Genomic DNA, 25,711 nt, shown 5'->3' with positions numbered 1-25,711 from the left:
AGCAGAATTTCTGTATAATATTATAGTTGGCCTGATTGTTTTGTTGATAGGGAAAAATAAAGAGAGACCACATGAATACTTATTTAATGAACATATTTATTAAGCAGTGCAGACTGTACATAATGCATTTGACTTTGCAGTAGGCTTATTTTCTTCAAGCACCTTTCTTAATATTTTACTACAGCTATTATGTTCCCTTCTTATCTGTCCAGCTAGTCAATTATTTGTGTAGTATGTCTATAGCACACCGCCAAAGCGTTTAACTTAACTACAGCTGCCAGTGCAGGTACAATCAATGTCAGCTTCCACAGACTCCACAACATCCTCAGATGCAGATTTCTTATCGCTGCTTTTCTGCCATTCCAACAGGCTTACAGCAGTTTCTGTCAGAGGAGCAAAGCCATTGTTAACTAACATCAAGCAAATTAACACGTTTCAAATAAATACTGTTTTGATGGCTGTCAACTCCCTCATCAAGTAAAGAATGAAATCCTGCCCTCACGGCTGACATCTAACTGACTCATTGACTTGGAACAGGATTTTCATCCATGATATAATTACTGTAATACTTCCCCAAACCAAAATGAATTACATTTCATGCAGCACAAAGACAAAAGGAGGCTGTGAAAGTGCTGGAGGTAGCCCCTGTCAGTATAAGACCACCACGTACCAATCCACATCAGCAGTCGCTTACGTTAGTGCTGCATATCACTGGGTATTACAGCTGACTGTTTGTCGAAGTTCATTTCTGAAGGGTAAGCCCTTTGGAGAATTTTCAGAGGTTCATAAACTCCTAATTAAAGTTTCCCATATATTGTGAAATCTGGCAGAGCATTGTCAGTTGCAGTATTAACCTTACCACACTGCTTTATCAACAGCAGCTTGAATAAGCCATATTCCTTAATGCTGAAATAATCTAAATGGAGTAATGATATTCATCCTCCCAATAAATATTCCTAGCTAGCTGGAGGTTTATCACTGCATCTGGAAGAATATTAGGACATCCATTTAGATTAAGTTTGTATAATGAGAATGCGTAAAGCTTTCATAATTTTACTTCCATTTGTTTTATTCCTTAGTTGGACAGTACATTTGTAACATGCCATCCCTCATCACAGGGAAATGTGGACACTGCTGTATGAGTTCAGGTTGATCGGTCACTTATTTTCTGAAAGGTTAACACTCTCTGTGGCTAAATTACTGTCCAACATTAACTGCAGGTTTTGCTTAATAAACTAGATAATAAATATTTCCCAGAAAGATGCTGGAGATGCTTTTAAAAATACATATTATGTTTTCAGGCTGTGAAATGAGAAATAAAAGAAAATGTCTGGATTCTGCTTTTTATATACGTTATGTCTCTTACTCTTGGCACACTGTGGGTCTGAGCACATTCATATCCATGTAGGAAACAGTATCCCTGCAAACTGGATCACGGCTGAGTAACCGATCCCCATGCGTAGGCCTTGTGGGAGGTTTGAAATATAAACCAATATGTGGGCTGAAACTTGGAGTGATGCCTGCCTCAGTCAAGTTCTTAAGGCCACAGTCTTGCTGATTTGAGGACAACAGGAGAAATTATGCATTCTTGTACTTCATTTTGTCCTTGCTCCACTAGTAACAGTGATGGGGTCCTTCAATTTTGAAACAGCAAACTATCATGTCTGAATGCTCATATAAAGAGTTGAGAAAAGTTCTTTGTCCTGTGCATGCATGTTCCTAGATTGAGAAAAGTAAAGATCTCTACTGCTTCTACTGCTTCTCCAAATCATCAGACAAAGAAAGAAAAAAATAGCTTTGAAGTGCTGGCCTTGTATTCCTATTGATCCTTAGACTAAGAAAAAGCAATCAATTTAGCAAGATAACAATAAATGGTATATTTTTTTCTTCCTTCTCCCTCTCCTCCTCTTTTTCTGCTTCCTTTTATAAATAAATAAAAAAAAAAATAATAAGGCCTTAATTAGAAATATTGCAAGCAGGCTTCCCAGTCTCTGCTTCAGGAAATGGACAAGAGAAGCCTGCAGTTGCTCTGAAAGCAGCACTGGCTGCAACAACTAACATATCTTTTTTTCTGGTTTTCCTCTTTTCTCAAACAGTTTTGTGAGAGAATGAGACAGCTTTATTATAGCCTAATATTCTGAGACAGTGAGTGGTCTGGGGTTATGACACTTCAGAGATACAGACTTGGATACACAATAGAAATCTGTGAAACATGGATATAACAAGATTTTGGAAGGATTTTTTTAGAGGGTGGGTTTTTCTATTTATGAAAGAATGCATCCATTCTCTTCTCAGGAAGCTATCAGAAAACTATTAACACTCTCTCTGTGCTACCTGTTGAATAGGCTGTTGCAGATATTTGACTATTATAGAGAGATCCTCTGCACTTTCCTGGGCTGATTCAGCACATTGCAGGTATTAATAACACAAGCAAAGTGTTCTACACAGATGTTAAAATTCAGACATAAAAATACCCTGTCCTTTCCAGTGCTACTCAACACAGGGGTGCATTTTCTCCAGTGAAACTACACTGGATTATCCCAGCTAACAATGGGTTTGACCAACCATGGTTAACAAAGAACAAACCACTTCAATAGATACTTCCTCATGGTGAGTTTTCCTGTAAGCTATATAGGTAACTAATTAAAAGACTTATGAAAGAATGCACCAGAAATATGTGTAGTTTCCAGTTTGGATTCTCCTTTCATGATTATGAACTTCAGTGTGAATCTGTGTTAGACAGTGCCTCAGCTCTTGGTACAAACGAAATGAGAAAAGGGCTCGTGGTTTCTATTTTTTTTTTTTTTTTTAATCTGGGGCATGAGTATGTGTGTATAAAATACCTTAAAAACCAAACCATTTTCTGGAACAATCTGGGGAAACTTCCAGCAATGTGTTTTTGCTGATGTATTGCACAGTGCCATAGCATGGCAGTCTAACTACAGCACTCATGTCACACTACTTGACTGACTTTCAATTGCCTTGCCTGCCCTGGTCTACACGAAATTGCAGGCTGTAATGTACATAAAACGGCTCAGTGTTGCTTATCTCAACTTTATGGAGATCCTGAAGACATGACAAATTTTATTTTGTGATTTTATTGATCGCTGCTGCCCCTTTTACCTCCGCAAATGTTTTTCTCAGATGATGCTACCTGCCATCACCTAACCTAGCTTTTAGCTGGCCAGCACTGTCAGCAGTTATAGCAAATACTAATGGGATTAAAAACAGCAGCTCAGAGAGGAGCAATACAGGTCTGTGCATGGCTGCGCTGCGTTTTGTTCTTTCGAGTGCTCTGACAGCTCCTGCAGTACGTGACACACAGAGGGAGAAAAATACTGTACCTTTTGGGAAGCAGTGGAAGCCAACCTTTACTGAAGCTTTTTCAATTGGAGTACAGTCTTTCATACATTTCAGTACTGGGTCAACAGAGTAGCACGTAGATTCCTCACCATCAACAGTAGGATTTCGATTTAGCTTCACATAACTGCGCTGCAGCTTGCACCCTAGGAAGAAAAGGAAGGGTAGTTAGAATTGTAGGAATAAATCCCAATCAATCCTTGCAATAATAAAGGTCCATATTTTCTCTTCAGCTTTTATAAAAACGCAGGTATCTGACAAACCATTTTTACTGTAGTGAGGTTATCAAGATAGGACAATAAGTTTGTTGACGAGAGTCTGAAAGGGGGCTATTTTTAAAATCTAATTGCACAATACAACCCAAATGGAATTATGTATACTCAGTTTTTTAGAAATACATAATACACAGAAAATAATCTTTCATGTCTGAAAGCTATTAAGAATAGATACTGCAAGCACAATGGCTACTTCATTGCATTAGGAAAAATGTCAGCTGTAGTGAATGGATAAAAAAGAGGGCAGCATTTATATAATAACAACTGGGATAATTTTTGTATTGGATGATTTTTATAATGTTGCAATTATCTCACTAGAAAGGTATAATGTAACTTAGCAGGATCCCAGCTACGACTCTGTTTCCTGACACACAGATAAGTACAATTCCGCTGCCACTGAAGTCAAGGAGAAAACAAATATTAACTTCAATATAATTATTTTAGGTCCAAGGTAAATGGAGACTTATCAAACAAAACTGTATTGATGTTATAAGAGTCTAACATTGTTTTTCCAGCTACATGTGAGATGAAGCTCTTTACTGTAGGAGTTCTAAATATTTTCCTGAGATTGGACCCTCACATGGTGCAGAACAAAAATTAAATATTTTTGCACTTTGGAAACTTACATGAGTATAGGACCTGACACTGCATTCATGGTCTGCAACCTGTGTGGTGAAAATCTGCAGACAACAGCTGAAACTGTTTTGATAAATTGGTGAAAATCACACTTTTTTTTTAGTGGAAGCAAGATTAGGTCTGATTTTGCCTCTCAAGGAAAAAGCTGCTCAATGTAAGAAATAAAAATCAATTATTTAACATTGAATTGAACATTAGACAAAGACTTTTGCTGGAGTATATATTCTCTATATTCATAAGCAGTGTTTTAAACACTCAGTGGTTAATAAAGTTAAAATGGATACATATTGCTATTGAAATTTCTAAGTAAAAGATATCTACTGCTTTAAAAAAACATTTTCTAGCTGTTGCCAGAACTGAAATCATAATCTATCCAAGCATAAAGATTTTCCATATCCACTCACCACCAGAGCAGGTTTCTTCTAGCAATACCCATGAATGAACAAACGCAGAGCAGCTGTGTGCCAGCCTACGGTTTGGCATGAGGAGCTCATTTTCCTTTTCTCTGTCATTATTACCACAAACTCCGCAGGTCTTTCCTCTCATCCATGAAGCAACCGTAACCTGGAAAGTAGCACACCTTTGTAGTGAATGCTGAAGTGTTGGTCTGTCAACTGGCAAGGTACTAGACAGAAAAAAAGCAGCAACCTTGAAAGTGCAGTACCTGAAGATTTACACCATCAAAAGTCACCTTCTTCAGTCCGAGCCCTGGAACTTCCACGGTAACGGTTTTTCCATTTTTATAAATTTTAACATTGTCTGTAAAGCGATGGTGAATCATACAGTGATCATCTTAAATTAATGGAGAAACTGTGTAACACAAAACCCACCACAATGCATTTTCCTTCACAATGAACATTTTGCTGCTACAGCTAAATATATATATTTAAGTGGAGGGGAAAAACAAAAGTAGAAGAAATAATACATTTTCAAAAATATTTTACTGCTGTTACCTATAGTTGGAACTGACTTCTGTACCCAGTGTGCTAAATTTTGAAATTATAATGACAGTGGTGGTACTCCAGCTAAATGTCTGAACTAAAGCATCTCTCTGTGACTGTGACATGAATTTCTTTTCTGAAAAATCACCAGCCTGGATATATGATAAGAAAGGGTTTTATTCCCCTGTCAATTATGCTGGAGAAAAGTAAGAGTACTGTAGGAAACACGAACATAAGCCAATACAAATCTTAAGAAAGTGGTCTTTAATTTTCTCTTTGAATTAATTCTAGTTGTGTTTTCTTTACACTGAGATTTTTCTGTGAAATTTATAAAATCTTGATATTTAGTTCCCAAGTCAGTCCTGGAAGGCTCGGTATCACAGCTTACTTTTTTCATAATCAGAACCTCCACTGTGTGATAGAACTTGTTCTTCATTGCATGCCACAAGGAGAGACGAATTTGAGGCAGGACAGATCGTGATGTTCCTTCAGAAAAAGGAAAAAAAAAAAAAAAAGAATAAATTAGTGGCAAATTTAAAATGTGAAAAGTATAGCTGTTTGTGACTATCTGAATTTGAATGAATGAATAAGCAAATTTTCTTTCCAAAGTGCAAAACTAATTGGGACTGTAGGCTTTAATATTCAGCCTTTAAAGAAAAGACAACATGGGAACTGAGTAAGCAAGCTTTCAGATATTGGTGGTGGTAGAATTCAAGACAAGAGCAACTACACCATAGAGTCTCAGATGAAGATCCTTTCTGGAAATTCTGTCCCCATATGTCTCATTCAAAACCAGTTTCAGCTAGAAACTAGGTATCTCCCACTCCCAGACTAACTCACTGAGAAACTTTAGACCTGATTTCTAAGCCTCAGTATAACCACACTTACGCTGCTGTTGTATTTATGTGAACCTCTCTTGAGAAAGACTGAGGATCAACCTTTCTTGTAGAAATGATGAATTTTGGGTGCTCAGTACAGTCTTGAACCACCACCAGGTTGCAGCTTTTATTGAAAGAGTATGAATGGCTCACACGATCAAATGTTTTGAAGTCTCTCTCCCTGATTTCACACGTGGCTGCAAAACAAAACCATAAAAGAAGAGGCAGATATGACCACTGTATGTGTTGCTGTGAAGTACTGAAAGACACCTCTATGAGATTGAACTACCCAGCAAACAGGAAGAAAACTTCATCTCTTTGTCAGAAGCCAGAGTCTGTAAGGACATGAGAACACTACAAAATAACTACCTGCTCTAGACTATACTAGTATTGATTTTGATTGCATGCCAAACACAAAATTCAAACTAGCAGGGTCTAAAATGTACAATATTCTTGAGAAACAGGTTGCCATAACAAACTGTGATAAAAACTCCCCGCTTCCCACAGGAATGCTAGGCACCAACTAGTTTGTGGTCCTTTTTTTGAATAAAATAAACTGGACAGAAAATACACTGACTGTCTTGTTCCCATCACCTGATGCCTCTCAATGCAGAGGTGACACCTTCTCAGGAGGGGAAAAAGGCAACCTCTAGTCCTTGAAGACAGGAGTGAGCCCCAAACTCTGAATGTTTACAGCCATTTGAATCCTCTTCATTCACCTGCCAAAAAACCTGCTTCTCTGTGAGGGAATGAGCTGCTGGAAGCAGGGCTACAGGTGCTATGCTTCCCTGTAAGACCATTAGCAGGAAAGGCAAGGCCCAGCTATGGCAGAGTATGGATCTACACACATTGCTTATTCATGAGACAAACATATAAGTAACATTTACATTGATCTTCTTGTGCTATTTGTGAAGCTATTTCAGGGAATAAATTCCAGGCAGTGATATCTCGAGTCTCGTAAGCTGGAGATGGGCCTAAGGGCAGAGTGAATGGCAATCGGAATCCCTGACAATAAAGTGTTACCTGAAAAAGCAGAAATGAAAATACATTAAGATAAATTGAACCATATACTCAAAATATGACTGCAAAAAAAACCCCACTCTTACCTTGGAAATAAATACAAACACCTTGAAGATGCATTTCTACAATTGCAGTTGTGTTACTCTCTGCAGATTGCACCCTAACCTTCAGCTTTTGTGAGGAATCATCATCATCTCTTCTAGTCATATCTGACTTTATAAGATATTGTTAAGAACATTGTAACTGATAGAGATGAGTTTAAGTGATAATTGAGTGAGTTCTTAAAAAATAAGGCAACAAGTTGAGTAACTGAGATGATGGATGTGTTTGGAAAAATGAGTATCATCCATTAAAGGTTGAAAACCAGCATGTTCAGCATTGGGGTAAGATCCTTCACTGTAGCTATGAATTATACTTGCCAAGAGAATCAAATGAATGCCTAATATGCCGACTTCTTTATTATCACATATTAGAGATCCTGCAGTACTGAAGCACAATGGAGGGCTAAGGACACACAAGTTTCTGTGTATGAATAGCTAGCTGTTATTAATTTGCCAGAGATCCATAGGGGAAATTTTTCAAAGAGGTGCATAGAGATTTGGTGGACAAGGACCAATTAATCAGTGGGACCCTGCAGGCTCTGCCTGTGCAGGCTGCTCTGAGAGGGCCACTAACTGCTCCAGCCTGGTGAGAGCAGAGTTGTATTTGTGGCTTGCTCAGGCCAGTCACACCAAGCATGGCTACTGCAGATGTGGGACTGGAGTGCCAGCACATACAGATGATGTTTGTGGCTGCAGCATGGTGCAAAGTGTTCTCAAGGCCCCCCTCTATCTGCTCTGAGACCCTGAGTCACTCTGGGTAAAAATGCATAAAGGTGTGAGTGCAGAGCAGTCAAACTTGAGACAATTTGGCCTCACTGCTGTTCTCAGAATGCAAATAAAGTATTTGACTACAGAGTCTGATTTTCAACCTTCTACTGCAGCGGCCCAAAGCAGCACAAAATCAAGAGAACTGTTGTATGTATTTGAACACCCACCTAATATAGTCAGGTATATAGCAGCTTCACTAAAAGGGAATGTTTTGCTTTTTGTTTCTTTACATTAAGTGTCAAAACTTTCAAAGTTGAAAATCATTCAAGGTCAGGAAAGGGAAAATGAAAATTTAACGTACCTCAGGAGCTTTAATTACTGTATCAATTGTTCGTGGAGATGTTGCAGCTGCTCTTACTGTAAATTCATGAGATGGATTTCTCTGATGTACTTCTGAGAAGCCCAACACAAGTGCTGCACCAGGAACGTATCGTATGAATCTGGAGATAAGATATGGCAAACTCAGGTGCACGAACAAAAGCACACATGGGATAGTGAGGACTGCTGGCAGATCCAAAAAGTCAGGAAAAAATGTAAGAAGTGGAAAGTCAAAGAAGTAATACTTTGGGTCAAATTAAATGGTTGATTTTATCCAGAAGAAACATACTGGTTTTATTTTGCCTATTTAAATGGTTATTTTTTGAGACTGAATAGAAGAATATTTTAAAACATAAAGGCCTTTTGAACTGAAATAGCAAATAATTTAATATGGAAAATGAAATCTAACATGCTTTTGAAATATTTGGAGGCTATAATTTAATATGAAACATGGAAAAAGTAGAACACATTCATAAAATACTTGTGTACCGTGTTTCCATTCAAGCACTCTCTGCACAAGTATGTTTGGGTTGAAAAATTTCATTCAATTCTTTCAGTGTTTTTCAAAAGCCAAGTAGGGTAAAAAAGTCAAATAAAAACTTAGGAAATAATGAATTACATACGCTGTGCTTGTCTTTTTTATCCAGGATGGAAGCTTTCCCCATTGCACCTTCAGCTGTGCAGCTGGCTTCCTTGCCAGTTTTCCTGTGGTGGCCACTGCTGATATCCTGTAATCCCGACACTCCTTGCCCCATCTCAGTCTGGCCTTTGTAAACAGGGAAACAGTCACCCAAAGCTCAGAAAACAATCCCAGAATGAACCTTGAGCATTTCAAAATGCAAAATTTTCTTTCACTTATTTGTGCACTGTTCCTTCATATTTCCAATCTTTTGCTCTCAACAGGCTCACAGAGAAATTTTGACTTCTTCATACAAAATCTGAGGTATACTAGGAAAAATGTTTTCTGGTTTGTGTAGAACTACATATACATGTTCCTGTCTCAAAGCAGCCTCTGAAACATGTTGAGATTTCCTTAGATGTGGTAACTTAATCAATAAGTATTTTTTCCTAGAAGAGGACTCTACTTTAATTTCTTGCATTATAGAATTTAATGCACTATAATTTCTCTTTGCCTTTCCCAAGACCTCCTGATTTGAACCCACCTCACTTTCTTGAATACTGAATATCATGCTGAATCTGTTAATTGCAAAAAGCAGAGGTTTGCAAATTGTTGCACAAACATCTCTTGCTCTAAAAAGCTCATGAGAAGCACAACACAGGGATATGCAAAAAAAAGTAAGGACCTGTTCCTTCACTTATGATGCTCTCTTTGGCATCAACCTGTTACCCAACTTTGTTTTGTCTGTCTTTTCATATAAATATAAGAAAAACAACATTGTAAATATATTTGAGTTATGAATCTTTTGAAATCACAGGACAGTCTGATTTGGAAGGGACCGAGAAGGATCATCCAACTCCATCCAGAAAGAGTTCAACTCTGAAGTGAACCCAGAGTAGAACAAATAATAAATTGTGATGAAGAAGTCAATTTTTCAAATATTTTTTATTATTTTACTGGTTATATTTTGATTTATCTTAAAAATCAGTATTTTTTGCCAGATTTTGAAGTGTGTATTTTTTTTAATATTATCTATTTTTAATTCAAAAGAATGGTGAAACATTTTCTGAAACTTTACGAAACATTTCAAAATAAGTATGCCTTTCCTGTTTAATACTCCTAATCAGCAGATTCTCAGTGCCTACTCTGGGCTTTGTAGATGTCTCTCAGTGCAAAGCTGCCTGTGCACTTACCTGTGCTTTCAGAGGCAGTATCACAGCATCAGCACATGCTTTCCAATTGGTTTCAGCCAGCTGAACCACAACTAGTTGCACATCAACTTTGGCAGCATCAGAACGAACATATGCTGTAGCTTGATAACCTTGATTTCTGTTGTCACTCCTTACTGCCTGTGCCACAATCGTAATGCCAGGTGGAATTACATCTCCCAGGAAGTTGCGCTGAAAAAGAGTCCCCAACCATCTGTGCTTAAGTATTTTTGTGTATTCACCAGAGAGCCTGCAGTCCAGTTAATGTGTGCTGATAGCAGGCAGCAGCCCTTGTCCTTCATCAGTTTAGTTTACAGTACTTATTTCTATATCCACAACAGTTAAGGATGAATTTGGTTGGAAATTCAATTATTCAAAGACGTGATTATTTTCATGAGGGATCCAAGATGCTTCCAAGCTATCTTTATGCATATAGCAAGATTTTGTTCATTATTTTCATGTTTCAAATAGCTGCCTACAATGTGTACTAGAGACATTTAGAGTAGCAAATGCATTCACAACTTATTTTACTATACTACAGTTTCTTCAAGCCAATCAGATATTTTGAAATCCCTCTTAGTAGCAGAATTACCCCAGACATTGCCTACATTTGCAAAACTATTTTTTCTATTATTATGTAGATACCTTTATGCAGTGCAATTATAGAATACTAAGTGCATAATAAAGGTAAAGATGATCTGTGCTTAATGGACCTGCACATTTACCAATCAGTAATGTCCATGGAAAGTCTGATTTTAGTTATACTCTACATGCACTCATGACCTCCAGTCTACATTTAAAAATAATTAGGCAGACTTATTTATTTCTTCTTCATTTTTACCTAGAGCAACTGATTTTGTATTCTGGGCTTTCACAGGGAAAAGAAAATTCTTTCTTCTTTAACTTACAGCTACATTCCCTTCAACGTGTATAATTTCCAAACCCAGTCTTTCACATACTGCAAACACCTTCAGAAATGAAGTAAAGGAAACAGGCAAATAAAAGCCTGAACACAAGGGGATTTAAAAAAAAATAATTTTTTTTTTCAGGGGGAAATATCTCAATGAATTTTGACTTTCAATTTACAGTCTTGACTTTTAGTGTCCTTCCTGAGCCTAACCTCCTCAGCTGGTTGGTGCCACCACATCTACAGCTCCCAGCTAAGCCTGGCTACTCTGGGTACCACACACAGAGCTGTACCTCACGTGTCAGGCTGGAGCCATGGCTGTGGTGATGAATGCTGACTCTTTTGCTCCTCCTTGAGCTGTGAGCAGAATTTTCTCCATGGTGGTGGCGGCTGCTGCTGCTGCTGCTGCTGCTGCTGCTGCTGCTGCTGCTGCTGCTGCTGCTGCTGCTGCTGCTGCTGCTCCTGCTGCTGTTTCTGTGGCTGCTTCCCAGTTCAGAGGAAGATGATGATGAGCTGCTTGATCCTTTATGATCTGGATGCTATGAGATAAAAATAGGTTAAAAATCTATGAGGTAGCCTCTAGTTTTACAGTGTAAATATCAAAATCACAGCTATCAGCCTCCCTTTATAAGTAACAGACTTGGACATATCTAGAGTGATATTTTTATTTCCATATATAGACATGAATTATGTTGGGTTGGTGCCTCGGATCCACCTCAACATCTCTGCTGAAAGAAAGACTGCTAGACACTGATTGCAAAGGACAACATCACACTGTTCAGATCTAACGCTAGGGAAAATGAAAAGTGGCATTTCATAAACGGTCAAATACATCCATACCCAGAAAAAAAAAGATAATACAATTTTATGAATAACACTATAAATCATCCTCTTTCACATGCAGGATATATAATAGCTGTACAGGTAACACCTACAAAAGCCATTATCACCCTTCTAATATATGCTAAAAATACCTTTGTGCCATAATGTGTACTGAACCTGGTTTCTGAAAAAAATCTGTGTAATGATTTGCCATGGTTGCCTAAGAACTGTGGACATAACTATTGCCACTGGAAGGTCCCGCTGCTTTATGGTTCCCCCATGGTCTGTGTTAACTTTGGCTGCATTTGTGTGTCCTAACCCAAATTTGAGAACTGCAAATGCTGCAACACCAAAAGGATGTAGTGTAATAACATATTAGTAATAAATCTGCTTTTTTTTGTACATCATCAATATTGTTATTGGGCATTATGGAATGGTAAAGGGAAATGGCCCAATCAAAGCCTTTCAGTAAAAGGCTTGATCTCATCAGCTGCAGCTACCATGGCAATGTGCACTTGAATTAGGCACCTACCCAATGGATGTGAGCAGGCCTGAAGCGGAGACTGTATACTTTTGGAAGGTGAGATTCCTGCAAAATTCCAAAAGAAGTTATTACCTACAGCTCAGTAAAGATCACCTCCCAGCAGAAGCTGAAATATTAGACATTTTACCCATTCTGTAGAAATGTAGTGACTGCTGCCACTGTTCACTTGGTTCTTGACGTGGTTCGTCTCAGCTCGTTTGTCAGATTTGCTGTGCCAATGGGAAACACCAGTGCTTTCACTGCTGCTGCTACTCCATGTTTTAGGCTTCTGCTCACGGACACTTCTCTCTCCTTTAGCAGCACTGGCAAGTGGAAATGATGTGGTCTTGGACTGCTTCTTAGCCTTATGCTTTATACCAGATGCTTTGCTACTGCTGCTGCTACCAGCACTACCTCTGGTACTGCCTCTGCTGCTGCTACTACTGCTTCTGCTGCTGCTGCTCTGGCTGCTGCTACCACTGCTTCTGCTCCTACTGCTGCTGCTACTGCTGCTGTCCTTGCTGCTGCTCCTACTGCTGCTGCTCCTACTGCTGCTGCTACTGCTGCTGTCCTTGCTGCTGCTCCTACTGCTGCTGCTACTGCTGCTGTCCTTGCTGCTGCTCCTACTGCTGCTGCTACTGCTGCTGTCCTTGCTGCTGCTCCTACTGCTTCTGCTCCTACTGCTGCTGCTACTGCTGCTGCTGCTACTGCTGCTGTCCTTGCTGCTGCTGCTGTCCTTGCTGGTCCTGTCCTTGCTGCTGCTACTACTGCTTCTGCTCCTACTGCTGCTGTTGCTGTCCTTGCTGCTGCTGCTGTCCTTGCTGGTCCTGTCCTTGTTGCTACTGCTGTCCTTGCTTCTACTGCTGTCCTTGCTGCTGCTGCTGCTGTCCTTGCTGCTGCTACTCTTATTGCTACTGCTCTTGCTACTGCTACTACTGCTCTTGCTGCTACTACTGCCCTTGCTGCTACTACTGTCACTACTACTGCCACTGCTACTACTGCTGCTACTACTGCCACTGCTGCTACTACTGCCACTACTGCTGCCACTGCTGCTACTACTGCTGCCACTGCTGCTACTGCTGCTACTACTGCTGCTACTGCTGCTGCTACTGCTGCTTTTGCTGCTGCTACCGCTACCACTACTGCTGCTACCGCCACTGCCCCCAAAGGGGTAGAACTTCTTTCCTTTGGCTTTGGACTGCCCTGTTTTCAGATTTATCTGGGTTCCTCCCTGTGATGCTCTGTCATCAGAGCTGCTGCTGGAGGGGCTGCTCGTTGTACTCTCGGCACTCCCACTGGCACTGCTGGCACTGGATGATGACCTCCTATATTTTCTTGTCCCCTAGTCAAGGGGAACATTGGAAAAAAAATAGTTATTTTTCTGTGTTCCTGCAGAATGGCATAAGTAAAATCAGATGCAGACACTTCTGAGTCTCTGCTGCCTTAGAAGACAAGGTGTATGCATGATAACATTCTTGCAACACATCACAATAATTCAAAGGCAATTTCATAATAATGTGTTAAACCCACACATAAGCAGAACAATGCCCCAAACACTTTTGTGATAAGGAGAATGCAGCAGGTGACCACACAATGACATGTAACTGGTATCAGTAATGACAATGCTGTAGCTGTCACTGTCTCAGGGCAGGCTGTGTAGTTGGTGTCAGAGCATTTTGCTGCAGTTGCAGTAGCTGTAAATAACAGACTACTTTTTGACCACACAACAGCTATTTTATTTCTTACAAGAGATTTTCAGAAAAGCATACAAAACCAACTTGCTCTTTCTAATGTCTTTCGTTTGCAGAAAGGGTGAGTGCCAACAAAAGACCTGCTGAGAGAGTTGTGTACCCAAAAGTCTGTCTTTATTTTCCACTTTGGTATAATATCTAAACAAAGGAAGCTACTTAGTAGAAGGAATAAAATTAAGCTTTGTGTAATGTCTCCCACAAATCCAGAAGTGGAATTTTGCAACAGTACCTGATCATCAGTGTCAGCAAGGATCTTCTTCACTTTTTTAATTGCTTCTTTTCTGGAAGATGCTTGTGCTTCTGGATCTTCAAATGTTACTAGGCGTACCATTTTTGTAGGAGCTTGGTCTCCTGCTTGAACTGTGACTTGTATTTTTTCAATGGGTGCCTCAGTGTAAACTGAAATTTCATGACAATTAGTATTACTGTTACTATTAGCAACTAAATGAGAGAATAAGCCAATTTTACCATAATTTAGCAATTTTTTCTCAAATATAAATATTCAATGATTATTATTGGTATTGAGCAACTTTGTTCAAAATTTTCTCATATAGCTAAAGCACATAATGGCAATAAAATTTTAAAATATGACCATGATACTGGATTTTTTCAAGCCAATAAACAGAGTGATCAGCAGATTTTAGTCAAGTGAATTGGATTGCTTAAAGAGATAAACCATGGGTTAATGAATTAAACGTCAGACAGGAGTAGAGGCTCAACTCTTGAATGCTACAGAATGGCCCAATGGTTAGGCCATTAGTTTGGTACTTAGGAAAGCCAGATTCAGTGGCCTGCTGTGCTTTTATTTCTTATGATCATGGATTAAGACATTAAGGACTAGATCCTGGCAGGGTTAATCCATAATTCCCTTTTAGAGTCTGGGTTTTAGAATGTAGCTACAGGACACTGCATCAGATCTGTTGCCCATGTCCAATTGCTTCGTGCTTGCATCCCAAATCCAATGATTCAGGATGCATCAGACACACTCTGCAGGCACAGATCAGCCCTGCTTGACGCTGGCCACGCTGAGTGACATTGCTGGGAGAGCTGGGAAATTGCTTCTCAGGCTACTGGGGGAGAAATGGATTCCTGCTGTGAGCGTAGCCTGTTGCCAATACTGGCAGGCCTTGTACTTCTAAATGTGGATTTAGTGATACTTAAGATGCAAAAAATATATAGGTACATATACATCTGTATCTATCTAGCTGTATGCCTGTGTGTGTGCGTATTTTCACCCACTATTTTCTTTTTTGTGCCCAGTTGTATTTACCTGGCTTGAAGGTCATTCTCAGGGCATGCTCTCCAACCAGGTAATAAAGAGGCACGTTCCTGATAAATGCTGCGTGCACACTTTTCTTCTCAATGCACACTTGAACTCCAAACGTACTTGCGTTGAAGCACACGGACCGAACAAATGGCTCTTTTTGGGAAGAAGAATGTCCAGAAGAAAAGGGATTTCCTGATGAAACATCCTCTGCAGACTGTCTATCCTATTAGATTGCACACACAAGTTAATTCAGACAACTGAGTTAGAGAAGAATACCTGCATGTTATGTACCTTACTTTGGTAACAGTTACCTGTACCCTGCAGGGTGAATTAACCAGTTTATTTGAGATACCAAGGCAGTGACATAGGACAACTTGGTTTTAAACTGGACAAAATTCTGATCTGAATGGGTTGATTAGACTACCTACCCTAAAAGGAGCTTCAGGCTATAAGAATGGAAAATTATGTCACAAATTAATTCTAAATATTTAAATTTGTTTTCCTGGAATATTAGATAATGTTAACAGATTCTTGATAAAGCTGAGTGTGCTTTAGACTGACTGGAGTTTTTTTCTTTGATTTTAGATGTGTCAGACAACAGAACTTTCAACTATGTCCACAAAAATTCTGACTCACCTGAGGTCTGACATGAATGTGACACTATATAAATTAAATGGTCAAAACATATAATGTATTAGAAATTTCCACTAAAATCTATGCAATTTACATCTAGTAAGCAATGCTTACAGAAGAACAAATTAAAATTAATTAAAATTGGAATCAAATCCATGAAATAAAAACTATGATTTTCTGAAGCAATGAAGCAAATACCTAAAGACACAATAAACACAAGCTTTCATTTCACATATAATTCAGGTTTGCAATTAGTTTTTTAATGCTGTTTATCATATCTCACAAGATTCCAGCCTTGTATGAACCTTACCAAAAAAACCTGGAATTTCTAGTGATACTGGGAAATGCTCCACTCAGTGCCATTTTTCAGTTGCTGTTCATTTAAGAATAACTGTGGAGTTTTCAGGAAGGGCAGCACAGAGGCACAAAGCAGAATAAAGCTTGTTCCAGGGTATTGGAAACTGTTCTCACTGATAGCACGTTTGTCTATTGACTTCTCCATAGGAAAGTGCTGCTCTTGTCCTCTGTTCATCTCTTATTTTACCTGAAAACCCTTCAGAGTTGCAGGATAACAATGAAACCAGAACAGGACAGAATATTCTTCACCTCTGTCAGTCTTTTGCTGAAAGAATTGTCACAGCGATGCCTTCACAACACTGCCCATCTTAGAAACCTATCCTGGCTTTTACAGAAACCTGGCCCAGGAAGTCATGACCCAAACTGCACTCCATCCTTGAATCAGGATGCTTATGAGCATTAAATTTGGCTCTCTGAGTTGAGCATGTTGTGGAACATTTGTGACTGCCCCAGGAATGTGATGCTTGCATAATGGCTGCGAAGTATTTTAAAGATCATGGGCCTGTAGATGGCAGTGCAAAATTAATTACCAAAGAAAATACTTTTGTTTTAGAAAAAGTCTTGCAAATTTGATGTATTACAGTCCAGATTTTAAAATAATGTTACTATAAAGCTATTTGTGTTATTAGATTGAACCTGACTTATTTCAAGTGAAGCAGCATTGGTCAGAGATGAATTGTACCCTTTCGAGAAAAGAAATGGTTCCCTCCTGTGTAGAAGCCCAAAAAAGAGTATTCAGACACGACATCATTTACCCAAATGTTATCAGTCTCGCCTGATGCAGAATCTGAATTGAAGGACATCTTCATTATGTCAGGCACTGCTTCAGGTAAAAGAACTGGAGTCATCTTAGTAGCATCCAAATCCCCAATATTTCGTGTAACAGCAAATGTCTTAGACCTGCAAAATAAGCATTAGAGGAAACCAGTATTGATAAAGCACTGCTGAGGAAAAGACCTGAATAATGCCTTGTAGCCTGCACTCAGCAACAAGTATCATACCTTGCAAATTGCTTTACAGATATTTACAACATCCTTCCTGTTATCTGTGTTTTCAAGGACTGCTAAGAGTCAATAAAGACACAAACCAATCTCAGGGGCAGATAGCCCAGTCAGGATTTTAGAATCATGAGTACAGGATAAAAACCTTACAGCTGGTTGGATCTTCATACCCTAATACCATGAAAAACAACACACTTAGAAGTTTGGCTGTGGATTACATTATTAAATTTTTGAGTCACCCGTTTTGAGCTCCTGGACTTTAAAATTTTTAAACTCATTATTTGTGTGTTCACTGAGGTAGCCTTATTTCTAATTTCTTTTGACATTATATTTGGAAAAATTCTGCCATAACTTCAAAAAACAACATGGTGGCTACTGAAAACTGTTTCCTGTGTTATTTTTATTAAAGCAGAATTGAAGAAAGGAGCATGAAATCATGAAAGTAAGTGTCTCCAGCTTGATTTAAATTCACTAATACTCATGGCTTGGCCATGACTTGGCAAGAGGTCAAGAGAGGTGTGCAGGAAGGTTAAGAGCCTATTTATGTTAATGTGCTCAGTACTTTGTTCCCAGTGCTGTGAACTCTAAGTGCATTTGTCAGGATCCCAGATCAGTGATAGAAGGTGCAGCATGAGACTGAGGCTCTTATGATAAAATATTCTGAACCCCTGGCTTCATACCCCACATTCTTCAGGGAACTTTTTATGGTGCTGTGGACTGAGAGTTTTGTTTTGGGTCAGAGAAGCATCTCAAATGCTGAAATGCTATTGAGAGACAAAAACCTGTTTCCCTCAGCTATTAACACTGTGCTAGCTCTACCTTATTAGCCATTGTCAGCTAGCATTCGTCTCAAAATCCCCCATATGCTCTTTCTCAAGGATGAAGCTGATCTCTTTGCCCTGGGGCTTTTGTGGTCTGCCAATGGAGGTGGCCGCTGTGACAGTGAATGGGAAGATGGTCTCAAAATGGTCTCTATTTTAATACGGTCCACACTGTACTAGCCTGAGCAATTCCAATCTAACCTATTTGAAAGATGAATTTGTATTCATTTGATAGCCCTCTCTTCCTCTTGAAGGCTCCTACCGTGCTGTGTGCAATGTAAAGCACACAATTGCTCTTCATGTGGAACACCTCAATAAAACGTGTGTCACCTGTGGGCTTTGTTTTCTTTTCCATCTCTCTCTTTTTTTAGATAAGGACATGACAGCAACGCTCCACGCTGGGTGATAGGAGAACCTTGAAGAATGGAATCTGAAATAAAATATTCTCCCTAACAAGCAGAGGGGATAAAAGAAAATACAAATCAACTTGCATTTCAGATGGTTCATCTGGGTAAAGAGACAAAAAGGGAAATGGTTTTATTTTAATCCCATTCAATAATTCAAATGACCACTGAACTGCAGGCTGGATCTCCAAGCAGAAAGCCCTGGGGTTTCTTTTCCAATTTTTTTTTAGTATTTTTATGCCAATAGTCTACTCCTGCCACCTAATGAAAGTGAAGGATCGATTCCTCCCTGTTGAGCACAGAGAGCGGACAAATGTAGCTGCATCACAGGTGACACGTGTCAATGTCTGCAGAATCACACGGCACAGTAAAAATAGGCTACAAGAGCCAGCTCTGGTGCTTTAACAAGAAAAAACAGTCACAAAGAAGGCCTAAAGCTATGGTATGAAAGAATCTGTTCTCTCTGATCCCACACAAGGGGAAAAAAATAAAAAGGAGGTTTTCCAATATGTATTAGTGCATTTTTGGATGAGAGAAGAAGCTGTGCTATAATATAAGTCAAACTCACTGCAGGGGTAAGGGACAAGCAACTCAGCTATGTTGGACCCACTGATGTTTCAGTGAGTGTGGCCTTACACACATCCCTAACATGGGGACAGAAGACCTCAAATGTCTGTTAGAACAAAAAGCAATCAATGAAAAACTATTTTCCCAGGTGTGACATCACATGTAAACAAATGAGAAACAAGATACAATCAGTCAGCCAGATCCTTAGCTCTCTTTCTGATGTGGTGAAATAAAATATTCTGCCTTTCCTACACATCTCCTTTCCAACTTTGGTGCAAAGGTGTTATAAAAAGAGAGACTTGGAGCCCCACCTGTTTCCCTTTTCTGCCCTCCAGACACACCTCACTGCCTCAACAAGATCACAGTCTAAGCTGCCTCTTCTGCATTTTCTGCTATAGATGTATAGAGGTATGTATTCATGTTGGTAAAGGAGTTTTCTAATTACCTGTTTCATTTTATAAATAAGATGCCTATGTGAAGAAATTTCTGCTTATCCTACAGCTAAAATAAACAAAAAACCTTATGATACAAGCTCGAGCCATGATTATATATATACTTCAGTACGCTGTCATTATGAATATGTGGTATATTAGCAAAGTGCATTCTCTGGCAGCTCTCCATATTTATACTTTAATCACAGAGCTCTAATTTCCCCTGAAATTTATTTGATTTTTACTTCTTGTAAATTTTGTTTAAAAGTATGTTGAAGTAGCCATCTGTAGTATACTAAATAATTATGCTAAAAGAGCCTTAAAAATAACCATTATTTTTAATTAAATTTTGATAAGATTGAATTGAAACACATGCTATATATTCTCTCCATAGTACGATTAATTACTGTGCTCTGATTTTTGCTATAGAGAGACTTGAGCCCATAATGTGCTGATTTGTCTTGGGAATGCAACCTCTCTATCACCAAAGTTTTCTTTTTTTTTCTTTTTGAGCTTGTGATTACTTACCTGAATTTCTCTTTGGCTCTTGAAAATTTATATAAATCCCACTGCTGTGACAGGTTATAACCTTTATGGTGTGTAGGATATAAATGAACTTAATGCTGTTGAAAACTGTTTGCTTCATGTGTCTGAATATGAGATATGTTGGGGAAAATAATATCATATCCTGTCTAGCTTTAATGAGATGGGACTATAGAAGGTAACCTGCTGACCATCAAGATAGTGCCCAATACTAAAATATTTTGAACGGAGCTCACAAATACAAGAAAGATCAGTAGCTTTCTTTAAATGGGGAATTTAAAGCTAACAAGGGAAGGTGTCACAATATCTCTAAAATACTGACTTCAATTGGATCTTTATTATTTGGTATATCTATGCAAAAGAAAGAAAAAGACTATGTTCAACTAAAATTTTAAACTCAGTCTATATAGCTATATATAGATATATCTATATATCTTTATCTATATAGATATATATTTCTCCTTTCTCTCTACCATGCCTGCTCATTTCTTTTCATGTTTCTAAGATTTTACTTTGCTTGGTCTTTGACCTCCTCAGTGATGTGGTTCAATGTTACATTCTCCAGTTATTGCTTTGCCTTCACTTGCACTCATTGCTGTTTCATTGCTCTGTGTGGTTTCCACTGGCCATTTGTTTTGTAACAGTGAATGGGAATGCTTTTTGGAGAGAAATTGATGGTGCTAGAAGTCATCTAGTGACTATTAGCTTTCTCATATTCTTGGCATTATGGAGCTATTTCCAAGTGACTACTTCACTTTATAAATGGTAATGCTGCAGGGTCTAGAGCAGGGTTTGTGCTGGAACTCATGGGCTTCTCTGCTGTAATACCTTGTTTCTGACACTGAGTTGCTTTCTGCTTTATGACAATGTATTTAACCCTTTTTGTGTCTCATTTGATCTCCCCTTAAGCCAAAAGAGACTATTTTTTATTTATTTGCAGGGAGGATCCTTCTGTTAAAATTTCTCTCTGCTTGAGGCTCTAAACTCCCTATCAGTATTCAATATTCTCATTTCAGTTCAGTGTGCTTATTGAGTTCATTAATAGCTGCCTCACCCTCTCTAACATTGGGAACTAGTGAGAGCTGTTGCCTGCAGTCCCTGATTGCCTTAGGAGCAGACTGTCCTGGCCTCCATAAGAAACTGAACCAAAAAACCCCATGCAGCTAACTTTTCATCTCTGTAATGCTGAGACCCTCCCTACCTCTGCATGGAGGGACCCTTGTTACAACCACACTTGATGGAGTGGAGGAATTGTCTTAGGGAGGAAGATGAGATGTCAAATGGTCAGTGGCTATTGAAGGAGAAGGGGAAATAATGATGAGCCTAACTGGTGGCTAAATTGAGGAGACCTGCAGAGCGTCTCTGGGCCAGCAGCCATGAATGCTAATTGCAGCTGGATCAACCAACTGAGCTCTTTTGTTACTGCTGTATTCCTAGAGCAGAAACCTGTTAACATTTCAGTGGTTTGTGTAATCGTCAATTTCTATTGTCAGTGAAGCTTTTTCCTTTGTGATGAATTTTCAGCTTCTCTTTCTCAGTTTTTTTTCATGTGTGCATGTGTGAGGGTTTCCTAAGTTTGGTCTACCACTTTGATTCCTTGGACATACTCTTTCCGTTTCCTCCTGCTCTTTGCATTTGTATTTCCATCTGTTTTCATTTGTTTGGCATCTGGCTACAACAGTTTTCCAGAGTGTATTGTAATTGCATGCACTGATAATAAATCAAGGAGACCTAATAGGTAAGAAAACCAAATGGCAGCCACAGGGGAACAAGGTAAAAACATATAAGAAACACCAAACCCTCTATGCTTCAAGGCATCTAATGCAAATATAGATGGGTTAACTGTTCTAACTGATAGGATTCAGCTGACTTATATCTTACATAGTGTTTCCAGGTCAAATGTTTGTATCAAGATAGAAATTTTATGTCATTTGTGTTTCAAATAGCTTATAGATCTCAACTACTGTCCTAAGGAGGGTTTTCAGGTGAGCACCACAGAAGATAACACACATTTTCAAGCAAAGTTTAAGTACATGACATTTCATTTAAAATAAACATCAACTATACCAATCACCACCACTTATTCAAGCTGTAGGTCAAAGACAAGATTCCTAAATATATTTGGATTTATTTAGGAGACCCTGTTTTTCTACATAGAAAGATACTAAGTGCTATTTCTTACCTTATGCTAATTATGTTAGTCTCATCTTTACATGGTGGAATTTCAATTTTGATACTTTTTTCCCTCATCTGGATAGTGGCAACAACATTCACAGGTACATGAGCACTCATTTTGGTGCGTGCTTCCAGCCCTGCCTGGACTGTGTGTGTGTTGATTCCCATTACAAAGGTCATCTCCTTGGCCATGCTGAAAAGGTAGAATGAGGGTATAATTATGTTCATGCAGCAAACAGCTGTTGAATATGTATGTCCTCTGTCACTTGAAAATATTATTCTTTTATACTAAACACCTACCTTAGACTCATTTTGGATCTCAGCCTAATGTTGGCATTTAGTAACTCAGTCAGTCTGAAATCAGACTTTGGAGAAGGTGTAATCTGTGCTTGAACTATTACAAAGAAAGCAAAGAAAGGGTTAAGAATGCCCTCCAGTCCTAGCAAGAATGTTTGTATTGCCAAAGCAATGAGATATATTACCATTTCCTGCCACTTTTGTGATAGAAGAGTAATAGAAGCTGGTCTCTGTTGGGAAGCCAGTGCAGGTGGGCACGATGCGGCGGATCTCAGAGGACAGAAGAGTTTTGGTCCACTGCCTCCCTACCCCACTTTGAAGGCTACTGATTATTCTCCTTAGTGAAGGGATTTTTTCATCAGATCCATACCATGCCTGCAATTACAGAGTTCAACATGTCTCAATAAGCAGAACTTGAGTATCATGAGCCGTGTCATTAACTGTGCCTCAGGGGAAATACTGCCAGCAATGATTATAAATAATCCTGATCAAAGCTTGACCTTATTTGCCTTGACTAATATTAGAGACAAAAAACCCAACCATGGATTTATAAAAGGGAGAGAATGTATGAAAGTAACAGTATTTTAGATCTTTTGATGCTTGGGTAGTGGTGCTTTAAAAATGATACCTGCAGTGCGTTTTGGATGGTGTTTTTATCAAGTCCACCAAAAAACAGCTCTTGGCCAAACATCTTCAAGTAGCCTGATGCAAAAGGTTTGTCACTGGAGAATGCCTTCCAGTCAGAGAGCTGTGTGAGAAGATGAAAAAAACCTGATTCTTCATAACATTTGAGAAAGCAATATCAAAGATTTTATTTTCCTCCAGAATTTACCGTTTTCAGAATTTTCTTGAAGTCATAGTCAGTCTCCCAGTCCCTGTCAGGAGAGTAACCTTTAGCAAACACCTCCTGCAGTCCTTCAATTGTTATTCCTACCTGTGGGAAGAAGTAAAGTGCAGATGCCAGTGGATGATGGTTGTAAGAAGGGAATAGAGGGTAAACTGTGGGTAGACCCAATTACCTCCAAGGGATCAGCCACTCTTCCAAGGAAATGTGTCCGTAGCTGGGACATTGCCATAGCTGGAATTAAGCTACCCACATTATTCAATACCAAATATTTAGCTGCCAGCCCACTCATAAGGAACTCTGCAGAAAAATAGGCAGTAAGACACAGCACAGTTAGTTTCTAGGTCAGAGTGTATAGATCGTATCTATTTTCTGATTAAATAATCAGCATCATATGAGCAAGGCCGGAAAACTCCGCTATAAAACCGGTGTTCTAAAACAGTTATAAACAGAATATTCTGAATTTTTAACTAATAATGGGCAAAGCTACAAGCTCATTGCATGGTGATGCATAACTGATCATTGCATGGTGGTTATGTTATTTTTCCAGTTGCTTCTGCTATATCATAGAGTCATAGTATGGTTTGGGTTGGAAGGGACCTCAAGGATCATCCAGTTCCAGCCTCCTGCCATGGGTACAGGCCCCCTCCAGTAGGCCAGTTTGCTCAAATCTGCATCCAACCTTGCCTTGAGTACTTCCAGAATTGAGGCATCCACAACTTCTCTGGGCAAGCTGTATCAGTGTCTCATCAGCCTCACAGAAAATAATTTATTCCCAATATCTAATATAAACTGACTCCCTTTCAGTTTGAATACATTCCCCGTTGTCCTGTCACTCCATGCCTTTATATAAAGCCCCTCTCCACACTCTTGCATACTCCCTTCAGCTGCTGGAAGGCCACAATTAGGTCACCCCAGAGCTGCCTCTTCTCCAGACTGAGCAGTCCCAATTCTCTTAGCCTTTCCTCACAGGAGAGGTGTTCAACCCATCTGATCATCTTGCTGGTCCTCCTTAAGAGTTGCTCCAACAGGTCCTTTGCTGAGGGCCCCAGAGCAGGATGCAGCCCTGCAGGTGGGGTCCCACAAGAACGGAGGAGAGGGGCAGCATTTCCCCCTTGTCCTGCTGGTCAGGCTTCTTTTGCTGCAGCCCAGGACAGGATTGGCTTTCTGGGCTGCAAGTGCACATGGCTGGCTCATGTCCAGGCTCTCCTTCTCAAGCACTCCAAGTCCTTCTTGGCAGGGCTTCTTTTGATCTGTTCATTCCCCAGCCTGGATTGATATGGAGAGTGCCCATGTGCAGCATCTTGTGCTTGGTCTTGTTAAAACTCCTAAGATTCCCATGGGCCCACCTCTTGAGCTTCTCCAAGTATGGAAAATATGCCTATCCATATCATTTACATCCAGCCACACTCTGTAAAATCAGCTTATGAAATGCTTTTATGAGACATCATTTAAGGCACCTTGACAAAGGAGATGAGAAATGAAAACAGATTTGCCATCCTTTGCTAATAGTTCAGGGAAAGTGATACAGATGTCCTATAAGTACAGATGGTGAGCTATAGATTTGTCTCTCAAACGACTCAAAGACTATTTAATGCATCTTGTTCAAAATGCTGTAACCCTTACATGAAATGCACCAATTATTAAATTATTGTTAACTAGTGAGTGAACTTTGAGCAAATAATTTGTTTCTGTTTATTTCTCTGCTTATATTTATCATCTATAATGTTCTTAGGCACAGGTAATCAGTGCAGAGCACAGTCAGGAATTCCTCTTGGTCTTGGCACAGTTATATCCTGTCCTGTTTTATGAGTTAAACTAATCCCACTGCTTTTCTAAATTTCCTTGGGTTTCAAGAGGAACAATTCCTGCAATCAAGACACAGGTACTTATCCCACCCCACTTTTAGTAGATAGTAATCTACTAAAAAAACCGAAAAACAACAAAGTGGTGCCACAATGGTACATTACTAGGGAGCTGACAGGAAACCTGGAAATGTGAAGACTAGTTTTTTTTCTGCATGAGCTTAGCCAGAGCATTTCCAGGTGTTTTGTGGACAGGACACTAAAACTGAGGCACAGTACTTTAAGTGAATTTGTTAAAGCTATCTTTTATGTTCTTACCACAAAACCTGTTAGTTAAAAGGTCCATGGTACATCCTGATACTTAATGAGAAGTATTGCTTATAAATAATAAAATGATTGTATAGAATTCATTGATTTGAAAAGAGCAGCAATATTTTCC

General features: G+C 39.2%; 1 protein-coding gene across 1 annotated transcript in view; it reads right to left on the bottom strand.

Moving 5' to 3' along the window:
- Positions 1 to 264: 264 nt before the first annotated feature.
- LOC102113671 (vitellogenin-1-like) overlaps positions 265 to 25,711 on the bottom strand; it is a 42,982-nt gene continuing 17,535 nt past the window's right edge. Inside the window, exons 14-36 of the mRNA XM_088060576.1 lie at positions 23,643 to 23,767; positions 23,456 to 23,557; positions 23,252 to 23,371; positions 22,809 to 22,998; positions 22,627 to 22,720; positions 22,334 to 22,519; positions 17,140 to 17,284; positions 15,398 to 15,617; positions 14,357 to 14,526; positions 13,300 to 13,718; positions 12,525 to 12,945; positions 12,386 to 12,442; positions 11,325 to 11,570; positions 10,110 to 10,316; positions 8,921 to 9,063; positions 8,281 to 8,419; positions 6,978 to 7,113; positions 6,101 to 6,287; positions 5,601 to 5,698; positions 4,936 to 5,030; positions 4,676 to 4,835; positions 3,345 to 3,506; positions 265 to 383 (exon numbers count right to left, since the gene is read on the bottom strand). Coding sequence (XP_087916702.1) covers positions 265 to 383; positions 3,345 to 3,506; positions 4,676 to 4,835; positions 4,936 to 5,030; positions 5,601 to 5,698; positions 6,101 to 6,287; positions 6,978 to 7,113; positions 8,281 to 8,419; positions 8,921 to 9,063; positions 10,110 to 10,316; positions 11,325 to 11,570; positions 12,386 to 12,442; positions 12,525 to 12,945; positions 13,300 to 13,718; positions 14,357 to 14,526; positions 15,398 to 15,617; positions 17,140 to 17,284; positions 22,334 to 22,519; positions 22,627 to 22,720; positions 22,809 to 22,998; positions 23,252 to 23,371; positions 23,456 to 23,557; positions 23,643 to 23,767 — 3,941 coding nt within the window. The remainder of the gene's footprint in view (positions 384 to 3,344; positions 3,507 to 4,675; positions 4,836 to 4,935; positions 5,031 to 5,600; positions 5,699 to 6,100; positions 6,288 to 6,977; positions 7,114 to 8,280; positions 8,420 to 8,920; positions 9,064 to 10,109; positions 10,317 to 11,324; positions 11,571 to 12,385; positions 12,443 to 12,524; positions 12,946 to 13,299; positions 13,719 to 14,356; positions 14,527 to 15,397; positions 15,618 to 17,139; positions 17,285 to 22,333; positions 22,520 to 22,626; positions 22,721 to 22,808; positions 22,999 to 23,251; positions 23,372 to 23,455; positions 23,558 to 23,642; positions 23,768 to 25,711) is intronic.

Source organism: Pseudopodoces humilis, chromosome 10 (assembly GCF_049639895.1).
Source record: "Pseudopodoces humilis isolate 2021_Gansu_Grassland_sample_001 chromosome 10, ASM4963989v1, whole genome shotgun sequence".
In the NCBI taxonomy this organism is placed as follows: domain Eukaryota; kingdom Metazoa; phylum Chordata; class Aves; order Passeriformes; family Paridae; genus Pseudopodoces; species Pseudopodoces humilis.
The sequence above is the reverse complement of the archived record's forward strand: the minus strand, read 5'-3'. Positions and strand labels throughout refer to the sequence as shown.